Source organism: Mesoplodon mirus (assembly GCF_964341445.2).
Source record: "Mesoplodon mirus genome assembly, chromosome: 3".
In the NCBI taxonomy this organism is placed as follows: Eukaryota; Metazoa; Chordata; class Mammalia; order Artiodactyla; family Ziphiidae; genus Mesoplodon; species Mesoplodon mirus.
Window position 1 is genome coordinate 70,809,215 of NC_138978.1, and position 15,725 is coordinate 70,824,939.

Below are 15,725 nucleotides of genomic sequence, written 5' to 3' on the forward strand. Positions count from 1 at the left end.
AGACCCAACACAGCCATAAATAAATAAATAAATAAATAAATAAATAAATAAATTTTAAAAAAGAACATTTTTCCCATTTCCATCCTGTGTAGTTATTGCATATATAGAGAAGCTACCAATTTTATTCATCTTATATCTGGCTATCTCACCAGATTCTCTTATTAATTCTACTGTTTGTAACTTGAGTGTCTTGGGTTTCCTAGATGTGCAATCATGTTGCTAGGACCCCCCCCAAAAAGGTAAATAATTTGGCAATATGAAATGGTAATGCTGAAATCTTGCCTACCTCCTCATTGTAAAATGTAGTTTAGGTAACATACACAAGAAATTAATTACTCAAATGACTGAGATACATTCCTCTCTCTCTGCTATTTCTCAAGTTGCTCCTCATGTTACAGCCCCTGTCCCTGTTCCTTCTCTCCTTCAGCTCCTAAACTGTGCCACCAGTGAGAGGCCCCAGCTTCTGATGGCTGGGTAGTAGGGAAAAGAGATAATCTGGCTCTCACTATACCATTAAATATATATATATATATCCATCCATTCAGATATATACATACATGGCACAAGGCTAGATGCTGAAAAGAATATCAAGAAATCAAGGACATCCATAAAGACAATCAAATATAAGATATCTATAAAACATGTGAATAAATAACATTATTTCAAATAAAAATGACACATGCTCCAAAACAGGCATAGGTAAAGTATGATTCAAGATTAGAAGAAAAAATAGTTACTTATAGTATAAAAACATACTATTATTATAGGTGGAGCTTAGATATATACTACAATAATGTTATCATTTAAATATATTACATATTTAAAAGTTTTGTGGGATTGGCTGAACCTAATTATTACCTATATTATTACTATTCTCTTAGGGGAAAAACCACTTTCAAATAATCCACTTATAAGTAAACTTCTAGCAGCATAACTCATGTTTCTTAAACATCACTTGGACAGACAATGGTAACAGTTCCAAAATTGTAGTACTGTCAATAAAGGGATATAACAAGAAGAACAGATTATAAGAGTCTGATTTAACAATGATCTTTCCTGATTACCTCCTGAGAACAAAATTAATTTTATTCAATAAAAAGAAAAAGAAAAGAAATTCCTATAATGTATCTTAAAATTAAAATTTTATAAATTCAGTTACTACAAAAATTTCATTATAATGTTTAATAATTCAGTGTTAAAATTAATATAGCTTCTTATAACGCCAAGAATATCATCACAAAAATTTTCACCAGGGTCAAAGATTTTCATCTTTGAATTTATACAGTATATAATTGCAAAATGCAGCTCTTACATAAACCATAGTTTATTGGTTCAGTCAAGCTGTAAAAATATGACTGACATTTCATCTGGTCAACCATCTTAAAGGTTAACTCTTGTTTCCTATTTCAGATTTTATTCTAGGTGAACTGTTCTGGGCAGATTCTATTTACCTATTCTGAACAAACCACAAACTGTTTCACTACTCACTCTGACTATTAAGAACATACTGACTTGCTGCCTGCTCTGCTGTTTAATTCATTCATGCTGAGAGTCAGGCATGAAGACAGAATTTTAAATGTGACATTTGCAGGCTGTTAGGTCATTTAAGCTCTGACAACACCAGGGAATTCCTGACATATAACTGGACCTGATTACCAACCACAGATAGGCTACCAAAAGGGGCAAATTTCTGACCATTTTTGGTAATTTCTCATAGAATTTTAATATTCAATTTTAATGTCAATGAAAAGATCTATATAGCCAACATTTTGAAGTAAAAGCCTGTTTCTTTTAATAAACTCAACCTGGAACTTCTTCTAATCAATCCATATCTGCTAAATAAAAATTATTTTGATTGGCAAAGACATAAGGAAAAACTCATAATAATAATTAACGTTCATGAAAATTCTGACAAATTCTGACATTTAAGGGCTTTTAATATTTCCCATAATCTATAGCCTCCGAAGAATATGGTAAGTCTAAAGGCCATAACTCTCATCAACAGATCACTTTTAAATTTCTTCGATTCTAGTCCAGCAGGGCAGACTTTATATGCTGTCAAAATTACAGTACCAAATCTAAGTTTAAAAACTTACCACACTGCCTTCTTTAAGATTACAGTTATGTAAAAGGGATGATAGAGTCATTAAAATTGGAAATGAAAAAATTACCCACATGACATTTAGAATTATACTTTACAAGAGTTGATAATGGGGTGGGGCAGAGGAAGTAGGGAGAGACTCCTTTTTCATTTTACCTACTCAAAAAAATTATACCAAATGATATTTTTTCAACTTTTTCTTTGTCACTAACAAGTACCATATACAATGGTACAAAGGAGCGTTCTCTGAAATTAACACTTCCTGTTAAGTAATGCGCAAAATATAATTCTGATTCTATCCTGTATTTTATATAAGCAAGAATTCTACTGTTACACAGCAAGTAGCCTTTTAATATTGTGCTTTGAATGAGATTTCCAACTGTAATAGGTGGAGTCTAAATAGGGCTAGACGGCCTGGAATGCCTTTCAGCTATAGCACACTGATTCTGAAAAACCTAACAAAAGCAATTACTTTTCAGAAATTAAAATTATTGTTTCTTTCAAAAGAACAAAATGGAAAGCAAACCTGGTGTATTATCTGAGCTACAGGAAGTTGTTCAGCGTATTTCAGAGGTTCCATTAGTTCCTCATCCATCAGGTCTTTCTTATACCTGGAAAAATATTAAGAAACACAAAGCCAAGGTAAATATTATTTTTAAATATGCCAAATGTTTAAATATGCCAAATATGAAATATATTAAAAATATATATCAATATGAGATTCTGAAATAAGCAGTATTTGTCAATAATCTATGAAAAAACACCTAATGACAATTTTTAAATGACATAACCATGAATACATTCAGATTGCATTTAATTACTATTTAATAAGAGTAGCTAACATCACCTAATAGTCTCAGATCCTGTTTTTCACTCTGAGACTTAAAAATGTTTAAGAACTCCATGTTCACTGCATATGCTTTTTATCATAGTATTTGAATAAAGGTCTTCAAAACCTGGCTCCAACCATTCAAGCCTCATCTCCAGCAACTCCTTCTCTACGTCCAAGTCAATAGTTTTAGCCATTCCAACTAGTGGTCACCTGCCCGTGGGCTTGGCATCCCCATGATTCTGAGTTTCTCCACTGTGTTTCCTGTTGGGACCAACCACAACTCCTTCTTTCTTTACTTTTCTTTCAAATATAATAATTTATTTAGATGCATCTAGGTACATTTTTTACCTACTTGAAGACAAAAATTATGTCTTATTCTTCTTTGTATATCCAATGTTTACCATATTATACTCAATAAATGTTTGCTGAATGGATGTATGAATAAAGCAAAGACAACAATAACTCTCTGAGAGGTTATTCTACATGGAAAATATTTTCCTTAATATCTATATTTACAATGAGATGCAGAGTTGATACAACACATACCCAACAGGGTATAAAACAGTAAAGTGCAGAGTAGGAATAAAAAATAAAATCTCCCCAAATGAAGAGAATTAGAAAAAATATTCTGAAAAAAGTATTGACCCTTTTCAAAATAGCAAATAAACATTAGATCCATTAGATTACAAAACAGTAAGACCAAAACACATTTAAACTTTCACTTACCTTTTATTCCTGTAAACTACACATCACCTTATCAACTTAAAATCAAATTTAAAAATTGAAACATTGAATTATCTTGAAAAATAATAAAACAAGACTAGTATAAGTCTCCAGGGCTGTAGTTAAGAAATCTGATGATGAGAAATATGGAATCTCTCCCAGTAAAAAGGCAGATATACAAATAAGGACAAAATTTTGTACCTAAGAGCTTAAGAAACCTCTTAGCTAGGTAAAAGTTTGTGCATACTTTACAGATTAGCAAAAAAATAATTAATTTGGGGGAACTTTGAAGACTTTCACTAATGATGAAAAAAACTGTCTTAAAACACTGCTTTATAGAGAAAGAAAGTAGAACAGCAGTTTCCAGGGGCAAAGGAGGGGAGAAAGGGGAATTACTGTTTAATGGGTAGAATTTCAGTATTAAAAGGTGATAAAAATTCTGGAGATACTTGGTGGTGATGGTTACAGGATAATGTTAACATATTTAATGCCACTGAACTGTATACTTTAAAATGGTTTAAATGGTCAATTTTATGTTTTGTATATGCTGTGGGCTGAACTGTGTCCCCTTAAAATTCATACATTGAAGCCCTAATGTTGAGTACCTCAGAATGTGACTGTAATTGGAGACAGGATCTTTAAAAAGATGATTAAGGTTAAATGAGGCCATTAGGGTAGGTCCTAACCCAATATGACAGTGTCCTTACAAGAAACTAGGACGCAGAGAAAGACAAAGTAAAGACCATGTGAAGACACCAGGAGAAGATTTGACCATCTATAAGTCAACAAGAGAGGCCTTATAAGAAAACAATCCTGCCAGCACCTTGATCTTGGACTTCTAGATTCCATAATTGTGAGGAAATAAATTTCTGCTGCTTAAGCCACTCAGTCTGTGCTACTTTGTTACGGCAGCCCTGGCAAACTAATACAGTATATATAACCACAATTAAAAATAAAATAAATATTCATTGACCAAAAAACCCACATTATTTTTAAATATTTCACAATGTACATTTAAAAAGTCTCTCTACATTTTTAGGTATATAAAACATATACAAAGCAACAACAGGAAAATAGATATATTGAATATTATCAAAATTTAAAATTTCTGTGCTTCAAAGGACACTACCAAGAAAGTGAAAAAAACCAAAAAATGGGAGAAAATTTTTGTAAATCATATATTTGAAAAGATTTGTATCAAAAATATATTACAGGAACCTAATGAAATTTAAAAGTTTTTGCACAGCAAAGGAAACCATAAACAAGACGAAAAGAGAACCCTCAGAATGGGAGAAAATATTTGCAAATGAAGCAACTGACAAAGGATTAATCTCCAAAATTTATAAGCAGCTCATGCAGCTCAATATTAAAAAAACAAAAAACCCAATCCAAAAATGGGCAGAAGACCTAAATACACATTTCTCCAAAGAAGATATACAGATTGCCAACAAACACATGAAAGCATGCTCAACATCACTAATCATTAGAGAAATGCAAATCAAAATTACAATGAGGTACCACCTCACACCAGTAAGAATGGCCATCCTCAAAAAATCTACAAACACTAAATGCTGGAGAAGGTTGGAGAAAAGCGAACCCTCTTGCACTGTTGGTGGGAATGGAAATTGATACAGCCATTATGGAGAACAGTATGGAGGTTCCTTAAAAAACTAAAAATAGAACTACCATACGACCCAGCGATCCCACTACTGAGCATATAACCTGAGAAAACCATAATTCAAAAAGAGTCATGTACCACAGTGTTCATTGCAGCTCTATTTACAATAGCCAGGACATGGAAGCTACCTAAGTGTCCTTCAACAGACGAATGGATAAAGAAGATGTGGCACATATATTCAATGGAATATTACTCAGCCATAAAAAGAAATGAAATTGAGTTATTTGTAGTGAGGTGAATGGACCTAGAGTCTGTCATACAGAGTGAAGTAAGTCAGAAAGAGAAAAACAAATACTGTATGCTAACACATATATATGGAATCTAAAAAAAAAAACAAACACAAGGTTCTGAAGAACCTAGGGGCAGGACAGGAATAAAGACACAGACGTAGAGAATGGACTTGAGGACACAGGGAGGGGGAACAGTAAGCTGGGACAAAGTGAGAGAGTGGCATGGACATATATAACACTACCAAATGTAAAATAGATAGCTAGTGGGAAGCAGCCACATAGCACAGGGAAATCAGCTTGGTGCTTTGTGACCACCTAGAGGGGTGGGATAGGGAGGGTGGGAGGGAGACGCAAGAGGGAGGAGATATGGGGATATATGCATATGTATAGCTGACTGGCTTTGTTATAAAGCAGAAACTAACACACCATTGTAAAGCAATTATACTCCAATAAAGATGTTAAAATATATACATGTATATATTACAACTCAATAATAAAATGAAGGGCCTCCCTGGTGGCGCAAGTGGTTGAGAGTCCGCCTGCCGATGCAGGGGATACGGGTTCGTGCCCCGGTCTGGGAGGATCCCATATGCCGCGGAGCGGCTGGGCCCGTGAGCCATGGCCGCTGGGCCTGCGCGTCCGGAGCCTGTGCTCCGCAACGGGGGAGGCCACAACAGTGAGAGGCCCGCATACCGCAAAAAGAAAAAAAAATAAATAAATAAATAAATAAATAAATAAATAAATAAAATGAAGAATAATTCAATTAAAAAATCTTTCTTCCCCATCAAGGATATTTCTAAGTGAAACTGGCATATTTGAGATTATTTATTTTTTACTGTGTGTCTGTGAGGGGAAAGAATACAATGACTACTCAGTACACTTTGGTGCTACTGCCTTAATTAAGGAAGCAGAAGTTTCCATAAATATCAGCTGAAGGTTAAATCACTGAAGAAATTCTAAGAGTAAACAGAAATATGAAAAACTCTTCTAAAAATATAAAGTAATGACATATACAATGGAATTCATTTTACTGACAAAATGTCTCTCAATCAATATAAAAGATACAAAAATATTAGAAAACTAGCAATTTGTTTTGATGTTTCTAAAATGCCAAGTAGTTGTTACAAAAAATTTCAAACATTCATTTTCCTCATTTTCTTTTGTTTTATTTTTTCTGAACCATTTAAAAGTAAGCTGCAGATATCATGACAGTTCACATCTAAACACTTCAGTATGCATCAACCAAGAATAGGTTTGAAATTTTTCTTTTCTTTTTTTGGTCACGTGCAGCTTGAGGGATCTTAGTTCCCCAAAAAGGGACCAAACCCGGCCCCAGCAGTGAAAGTGCTGAGTCCTAACCACTGGACCACTAGGGAATTTCTCTGAAAATTTTCTAAACAACTGCAAGACTTTTTTTTTTTTTTTTTTTTTTTTGCGGTACGTGGGCCTCTCACTGTCGTGGCCTCTCCCATTGCGGAGCACAGGCTCCGGACATGCAGGCTCATCAGCCATGGCTCACAGGCCCAGCCACTCCGCAGCATATGGGATCTTCCTGGACCGGGGCACGAACCCGTGTCCCCTGCATCGGCTGGCGGACTCTCAACCACTGCGCCACCAGGGAAGCCCGACTTTTTTTTTTTTTAAACATCTTTATTGGAGTATAATTGCTTTACAATGGTGTGTTAGTTTCTGCTTTATAACAAAGTGAATCAGCTATACATATACATATATCCCCATATCTCTTCCCTCTTGGATCTCCCTCCCTCCCACCCTCCCTATCCCACTCCTCTAGGCGGTCATAAAGCACCGAGCTGATCTCCCTGTGCTATACAGCTGCTTCCCACTAGCTATTGGTTTTACATTTGGTAGTGTATATATGTCCATGCCACTCTCTCACTTTGTCCCAGCTTACTGTTCCCCCTCCCCATGTCCTCAAGTCCATTCTCTAGTAGGTCTGCATCTTTATTCCTGTCCTGCCCCTAGGTTCTTCATGTTTTTGTTTGTTTGGTTGGTTGGTTTTAGATTCCATATATATGTGTTAGCATACAGGATATGTTTTTCTCTTTCTGACTTACTTCACTCCATATAACAGACTCTAGGTTCATCCACCTCACTACACATAACTCAATTTCGTTTCTTTTTATGGCTGAGTAATATTCCATTGTATATATGTGCCACATCTTCTTTATCCATTCATCTGTCGATGGACACTTAGTTTGCTTCCATGTCTTGGCAATTGTAAACAGATCTGCAATGAACATTGTGGTACATGACTCTTTTTGAATTATGGTTTCCTCAGGGTATATTCCCACTAATGGGGTTGCTGGGTCATATGGTAGTTCTATTTTTAGCTTTTTAAGGAGCCTCCATACTGTTCTCCACAGTGGCTGTATCAATTTACATTTCCACCAACATTGCAAGAGGGTTCCCTTTTCTCCACACCCTCTCCAGCATTTATTGTTTGTAGATTTTTTGATGATGGTCATTCTGACTGGTGTGAGGTGCTACCTCTTGTAGTCTTGATTTGAATTTCTCTAATGATTAGTGATGTTGAACATGCTTTCATGTGTTTGTTGGCTATCTGTATACATTCTTTGGAGAAATGTGTATTTTGGTCTTCTGCCCATTTTTGGATTGGGTTGTTTTTTTGATATTGAGCTGCATGAGCTGCTTGAAAATTTTGGAGATTAATCCTTTGTCAGTTGCTTCATTTGCAAATATTTTGTCCCATTTGAGGGTTCTCTATTCTTCTTGTTTATGGTTTCCTTTGCTGTGCAAAAGCTTTTAAGTTTCATTAGGTCTCATTTGTTTATTTTTGTTTTTATTTCCAGTTCTCTAGGAGGTGGGTCAAAAAGGATCTTGCTGTAATTTATGTCACAGAGTGTTCTGCCTATGTTTTCATCTAAGAGTTTTATAGTGTCCGGCCTCACATTTAGGACTTTAAACCATTTTTAGTTTAATTTTGTGTATGGTGTTAGGGAGTGTTCTACCTTCATTCTTTTACATGTAGCTGTCCAGTTTTCCCAGCATCACTTACTGAAGAGGCTGTCTTTTCTCTATTGTATATTCTTGCCTCCTTTATCAAAGATAAGGTGACCATATGTGCGTGGGTTTATCTCGGGGCTTTCTATCCTGTTCTATTGATCTATATTTCTGTTTTTGTGCCAGTACCATATTTTCCTTATTACTGTAACTTTGTTTTATAGTCTGAAGTCAGGGACCCTGATTCCTCAAGCTCCATTTTTCTTTCTCTCTTTTTTGAGTCTTCTCCCTTTTTTGCTTGATGAGTCTGGCTAGTGGTTTATCAATTTTGTTTATCTTCTCAGAGAACCAGCTTTTAGTTTTATTGATCTTTGCTACTCTTTCCTTCATTTCTTTTTCATGTATTTCTGATCTGATCTTTATGATTTCTTTCCTTCTGCTAACTTTGGGGGCTTTTTTTTTCTTCTTTCCTAATTGCTTTAGGTGTAAGGTTAGGTTGTTTATTTGAGATTTTTCTTGTTTCTTGAGATAGGACTGTATTGCCATAAATTTCCCTGTTAGAACTGCTTTTGCTGCATGCCATAGGTTTTGGGTCATTGTGTTTTCATTGTCATTTGTTTTTAGGTATTTTTTATTTCCTCTTTGATTTCTTCAGTGATCCCTTGGTTATTAAGTAGTGTATTGTTTAGCCTCCATGTATTTGTATTTTTTACAGATTTTTTTCCTGTAATTGATATCTAGTCTCATAGCATTGTGGTCGGAAAAGATACTTGATACGATTTCAATTGTCTTAAATTTGCCAGGGCTTGATTTGTGACCCAAGATATGATTTATCCTGGAGAATGATCCATGAGCACTTCAGAAGAAAGTGTATTGTTGTGTTTGGATGGAATGTCCTAAAACTATCAATTAAGCCCATCTTGTTTAATGTATTATTTAAAGCTTGTGTTTCCTTATTTATTTTCACTTTGGATGATCTGTCCATTGGTGAAAGTTGGGTGTTAATGTCCCCTACTATGATTGTGTTCCTGTTGATTTCCCCTTTTATGGTTGTTAGCATTTGCCTTATGTATTAAGGTGCTCCTATGTTGGGTGCATAAGTATTTACAGTTGTTATATCTTCTTGGATTGATCCCTTGATCATTATGTTGTGTCCTTCTTTGTCTCTTGTAATAGTCTTTATTTTAAAGTCTATTCTGTCTGATATGAGAATTGCTACTCCAGCTTTCTTTAGATTTCCATCTGCATGGACAATCTTTTTCCATCCCCTCACTTGCAGTCTGCATGTGTCCCTAGGTCTGAAGTGGCTCTCTTGTAGACAGCATATATACGGGTCTTGTTCTTGTATCCATTCAGCCAGTCTATGTCTTTTGGTTGGAGCATTTAATCCATTTACATTTAAGGTAATTATCGATATGTATATTCCTATTACCATTTTCTTAATTGTTTGGGGTTTGTTATTGTAGGTCTTTTCCTTCTCTTGTGTTTCCTGCCTAGAGAAGTTCCCTTAGCATTTGTTGTAAAGCTGGTTTGATGGTGAATTCTCTTAGCTTTTGCTTTTCTGTAAAAGTTTTAATTTCTCCATCAAATCTGAATGAGATCCTTGCTGGGTAGAGTAATCTTGGTTGTAAGTTCTTCCCTTTCATCACTTTAAATATGTCCTGCCACCCCCTTCTGGCTTGCAGAGTTTCTGCTTAAAGATCAGCTGATAACCTTATGGGGATTCCCTCATAAGTTATTTGTTGTTTTTCCCTTGCTGCTTTTAATATATTTTTTTGTTGTATTTAATTTTTGAGAGTTTGAGTAATATGTGTCTTTGCGTGTTTCTCCTTGGATTTATCCTGTATGGGACTCTGTGCTTCGTGGACTTGGTTAACTATTTCCTTTCCCATATTAGGGAAGTTTTCAACTATAATCTCTTCAAATATTTTCTCAGGCCCTTTCTTTTTCTCTTCTTCTTCTGGGACCCCTATAATTCAAATGTTGGTGCGTTTATGTTGTCCCAGAGGTCTCTGAGACTGTCCTCTGTTCTTTTCATTCTTTTTTCTTTATTCTGCTCTGCCGTAGTTACTTCCACTATTTTATCTTCCAGGTCACTTATCCGTTCTCTGCCTCAGTTATTCTGCTATTGATTCCTTCTAGAGAATTTTAAATTTCATTTATTGTGTTTTTCATCATTGTTTGTTGGCTCTTTAGTTCTTCTAGGTTCTTTTAAACTCTTCTTGTATTTTCTCCATTCTATTTCCAAGATTTTGGATCATGCTTACTATCATTACTCTGAATTCTTTTTCAGGTAGACTGCCTATTTCCTCTTCATTTGTTTGGTCTGGTGGGTTTTTACCTTGCTCCTTCATCTGCTGCACATTTCTCTGTCTTCTCATTTTGTTTAACTTTCTGTGTTTGGGGTCTCCTTTTCACAGGCTGCAGGTTAGTAGTTCCTGTTGCTTTTGGTGTCTGCCCCCATTGGCTAAGGTTGGTTCATTGGGTTGTGTAGGCTTCCTGGTAGAGGGGACTGGTGCCTGTGCTCTGGAGGATGAGGCTGGATCTTGTCTTTCTGGTGGGCAGGTCCACGTGGTGTGTTTTGGGGTGTCTGTAAACCGATTATGATTTCAGGCAGCCTCTCTGCTAATGGGTGTGGTCGTGTTCCTGTCTTGTTAGTTGTCTGGCACAGGGTGTCCAGCACTGTAGCTTGCTGGTCATTGAGTGGAGCTCAGTCTTTGCATTGAGATGGAGATCTTTGGGAGAGCTTTAGCCGTTTAATATTACGTGGAGCCGGGAGGTCTCTGGTAGACCAATGTTCTGAACCTGGCTCTCCCACCTCAGAGGCACAGGTCTGACACCCAGCCAGAGCACCAAGACCCTGTCAGCAACATGGCTCAGAAGAAAAGAGAGAAGGAAAGAAAGAAAGAAAGGAAGGAAGGAAGGAAGGAAGGAAGGAAGGAAGGAAAAGTTATTAAAATAAAAAATAATTATTAAAAATAAAAAATTTTAAAATTAATAAAAAGAGAAAAAAAGGAAAGAAGAGAGCAACCAAACGAAAAAACAAATCCTCCAATGATAACAAGCGCTAAAAACTAAAAAAAAAAAAAAAAAAAAAAGAGACAGAACCCTAGGACAAATGGTAAAAGCAAAGTTATACAGACAAAATCACACAAAGAAGCATACACATACACACTGACAAAAGAGAAAAAGGAAAAAGATATATATATCGTTGCTCCCAAAGTCCACCTCCTCAATTTAGGATGATTCATTGTCTATTCAGGTTTTCCACAGATACAGGGTACATCAAGTTGACTGTGGAGATTTAATCCGATGCTCCTGAGGCTCCTGGGAGAAATTTCCCTTTCTCTTTTTTGTTCGCACAGCTCCCAGGGTTCAGCTTCGGATTTGGCCCCACCTCTGCATGTAGGTCGCCTGAGGGTGTCCGTTTTTCGCTCAGACAGGACGGGGTTAAAGAAGCAGCTGATTTGGGGGCTATGGCTCTCTCAGGCCAGGGTGAGGGAGGGGTACGGATGCACAGCGAGCCTGCGGCAGCAGAGGCCAGCATGATGTTGTAACAGCCTGAGGCGTGTCGTGTGTTCTCCCGGGAATGTTGTCCCTGGATCACGTGACCCTGGCAGTGGCGGCCTGTACAGGCTCCCATGAGGGGAGGTGTGGATAGTGACCTGTGCTTGCACACAGGCTTCTTGGTGGCTGCAGCAGCAGCCTTAGTGTCCCATGCCCGTCTCTGGGGTCCACGCTGATAGCCGCAGCTCACGCCCATCTCTGGAGCTCCTTTAAGCAGTGATCTTAATCCCCTCTCCTCGCACACCAGGAAACAAAGAGGCAAGAAAAAGTCTCTTGTCTCTTCGGCAGCTCCAGACTTTTTCCCGGACTCCCTCCCGGCTAGCCGTGGTGCACTAGCCCCCTTCAGGCTGTGTTCACGCAGCCAACCTCAGTCCTCTCCCTGGGATCCGACTGAAGCCCGAGCCTCAGCTCCCAGCCCCTACCCGCCCCAGCGGGTGAGCAGACAAGCCTCTCGGGCTGGTGAGTGCTGGTCGGCACTGACCCTCTGTGGGGGAATCTCTCTGCTTTGCCCTCCGCCTCCCTGTTGCTGCGCTCTCCTCCATGGCTCTGAAGCCGCCCGCGGTCTCCCCCCGCAAAGGGGCTTCCTAGTGTGTGGAAACCTTTCCTCCTTCACAGCTCCCTCCCAGAGGTGCAGGTCCCGTCCCTATTCTTTTGTCCCTGTTTTTTTCTTTTTTCTTTTGCCCTACCCAGGTACGTGGGGAGTTTCTTGCCTTTTGGGAGGCCTGAGGTCTTCTGCCAGTGTTCAGTAGGTGTTCTGTAGGAGCTGTTCCACACGTAGATGTATTTCTGATGTGTTTGTGGGGAGGAAGGCGAGCCCCACGTCTCACTCCTCTGCCATCTTGAAGGTCCACCTCTGCAGGACTTTTTTAAAAAATTCACTCAAAGTGTAATTAACAAATAATCTTGGTTATCACTACGGACTTCGGAGTTTTTTACTTATCCAATGTTCCACAACAAATTAAATTACTCATTTTGAATTCCTTGAAAATGTCCATCATTTTCTTGCCATAATGTTTCTAAAAGGTATGATGTCAAACTGGTTTTCTTTCCACTTTAATTATTTCATTTTTCATTTATTTTAACAATAAAACTATTTTTTGGCTTGGAGGCTCTGGTGGTCTTTTCCTTTTATTTTAAGGTCTAATACTAGGATATAGGATATAGCTAAGAGTCAATTACTCTAGATCAATCAGTTCCCCAAGCATATAGAAGCCCTTTCAATATGGAAATTCACATCTCCTTTTATTTTAGAAAAGATTGTTTTATTATGATTTTAAATATTATTTCTGTTCATTTTCCATTTGTTTTTCTAGTTCAAGTTCTTGAACTAAATATATTGGATTTTCTCTATCCCTTTTCTCTCTGATCTTTTTATCTGTCTTATTTCAATTTCACTTTCTTGACCTTTTCATTTCTATTCTTTATGTCTCTTACTGAACTTCTGGTAATATCTATCTTTCCTTGGGTACCCTGTAATTTAGTTTTCATTTCTGAAACGATTTTTGAGTTTTTTTGTTGATTTCCTTCCCAGAGTTCAGTCAGCTCCTATTTCATACATCTTCCTGTTCATTGTCCATTTCAATTGTGAGTTTTGGAGTGTCTGATTCATGGTGTCCTTTCATAATGCAATTGCTTGTTTAATACAGGTTATTCATGTTCAAATATTGTGTCTTAGTTTTTCTTTTTTTGTGGCTTTTCTTTCTTTTTATTTTTCCTTTCATTCTATGTGTGTGTAAGTGTGCTGAGATTTGGTTTTAATTTTCTGTTTTCTTATAGTAACTCTGTATGGATGCTGGCTTCTTTTTCTGTTGAAGATTATTTGCACTGTTTCTTTTCAGAATCAGCAATAGTAAGCTATCTTGTGAAGAGGGGAAGAACGGAGATAAGTTTGCTTATTAGGTTTCTCTCAGTTCAATACCACCCTCCTCTGTGGCTACAATGAAGTGTAGATTCTTTAATAAATGGTACTTTTTGTGGCAGTGGTGGGAACAGAATTTGTTTTTTTGTTTTTCCATTTTTCTTATTTCCCTTGGTCCTTTATCTTCAGCTGCTTCTTTCTTTCCCTTCACTACCAAGCATCCAAGGGACATGCCCTCCCTCCTTGCAAGGTATCTTCCATTCCCTCAGAATTAATTTCCCAAGACTGTCACCTAAGTCACCCACACTTTCTAAGCCCCATCTCTTCTATATTCAGTAGCTACGGCTCTGATCAAGTAGTCCATGTTTACAGCATAATTCAGAAACTGAGAAAACTACCAATGTTAATTTCAATTGATATATGTCTGCCATCTTAAGGGAATCTGAATTTTTCTCCTGCAAAATCGTAAAGTTCTCTTTCTTAAAGCCACCCATTATTCCTTTCATTTAACATTTTGAATTTTTCCTAAAAGGATGTACTTTTTCTATTATCTTTCCAAGATCCTTCACTAAGACACACTACTTAAATAATTTAACAAGAGAGTAGTTTCTGCATGCAAAAGGCTGTATATTCCTTTTCTTACTTTACTGTTTCTTTTTTCAAAAACTGTGCTTTTGAAGAAAACAGTAATAAATGGAATGGAATTTGCTTATACTCTGGAAGGATTCTGGATCCAATACAGTGATGCTACCATCTTAAATCAAAATGCAAATCATCTGCATAAGTAAATAAAATACTGCTGGCAAAATTCTGAAACCTGTGAAGTTAGTCTTTACAAACGCTCGTTTCTTTTGTGTTTTTACTCTTTCATATACGCTCAGTGCCCTCAAAAATCTTCCTCCTCTGTGCTGTCCAAACAATCCTAAAATAATACTGTAAAATTATTTATGGTACCCATATAGAAGGTCATCTCTGATTCAGAAACAGATGAAGTTTTTATTCTATATTGCCATATTGAGATTAGATTATTCATGATAAAATGACCTAGCTTACTGTGGGCAGAAGGCCAAAGAATCTTTTCAAACACTAGAAATATACCCAACAAAAAGAACAGGAAGACAGACACATTGTGCTATGCCAAATACAGACTAAAAATTAAGAACATCAACAAATAATTCAAGACACATGATGTAGTATAATCCAAAGTCATTAGGAAGGAATTCTCTAAACATATCAAAAATAGGAAGAGAGCCAAAGTTAGTGTTATGTCTTGAACTTGATAGCTTAAAAGAATTATTTAAAACTAAAAGTATACAAAAAAAAACAGTTAATTTAATATAATCTTGTTAGGGAAAAACAAGGATAGAAAAATTTCCACTCCTAAACTGCATTAAAAAAAATGCCCAAGAATTCATCTAATTGACAACACATATTGTAGTGCAAGATATAGTTGACAAAACTGCAACCCTGTGACATTCCTGAAAGTTTAAAGACACTCTAAGGGGAAAAAACAACTCAAATTTATTGGTCAATAGAGACATACGCAAAATGCCATTACAACTCCACAGATGTCCCAAGTGTCACCAAAGATTATTTTTGTGAAGATAGGTTATATAGAAATGAGACAACAATCTAATGCATCATCTTCCTTGAAATGAGATTCCCCTCCCAAAATCATAGCATCGCCATTCTTCTAATTGTCAAACTAAAAATTTGTAAGCAAAGATATTAAAACATAACCTTGGCTATTATCT

At 36.7% G+C, this 15,725-nt stretch overlaps 1 protein-coding gene across 3 annotated transcripts in view; it reads right to left on the reverse strand.

Moving 5' to 3' along the window:
• PIGK (phosphatidylinositol glycan anchor biosynthesis class K) overlaps nt 1-15,725 on the reverse strand; it is a 140,692-nt gene that overhangs the window by 35,667 nt on the left and 89,300 nt on the right. For all 3 annotated transcript variants that reach the window (XM_082612774.1, XM_082612772.1, XM_082612773.1), the window contains exon 10: nt 2,628-2,712. In XM_082612774.1, the coding sequence (XP_082468900.1) occupies nt 2,628-2,712 (85 nt within the window). The remainder of the gene's footprint in view (nt 1-2,627; nt 2,713-15,725) is intronic.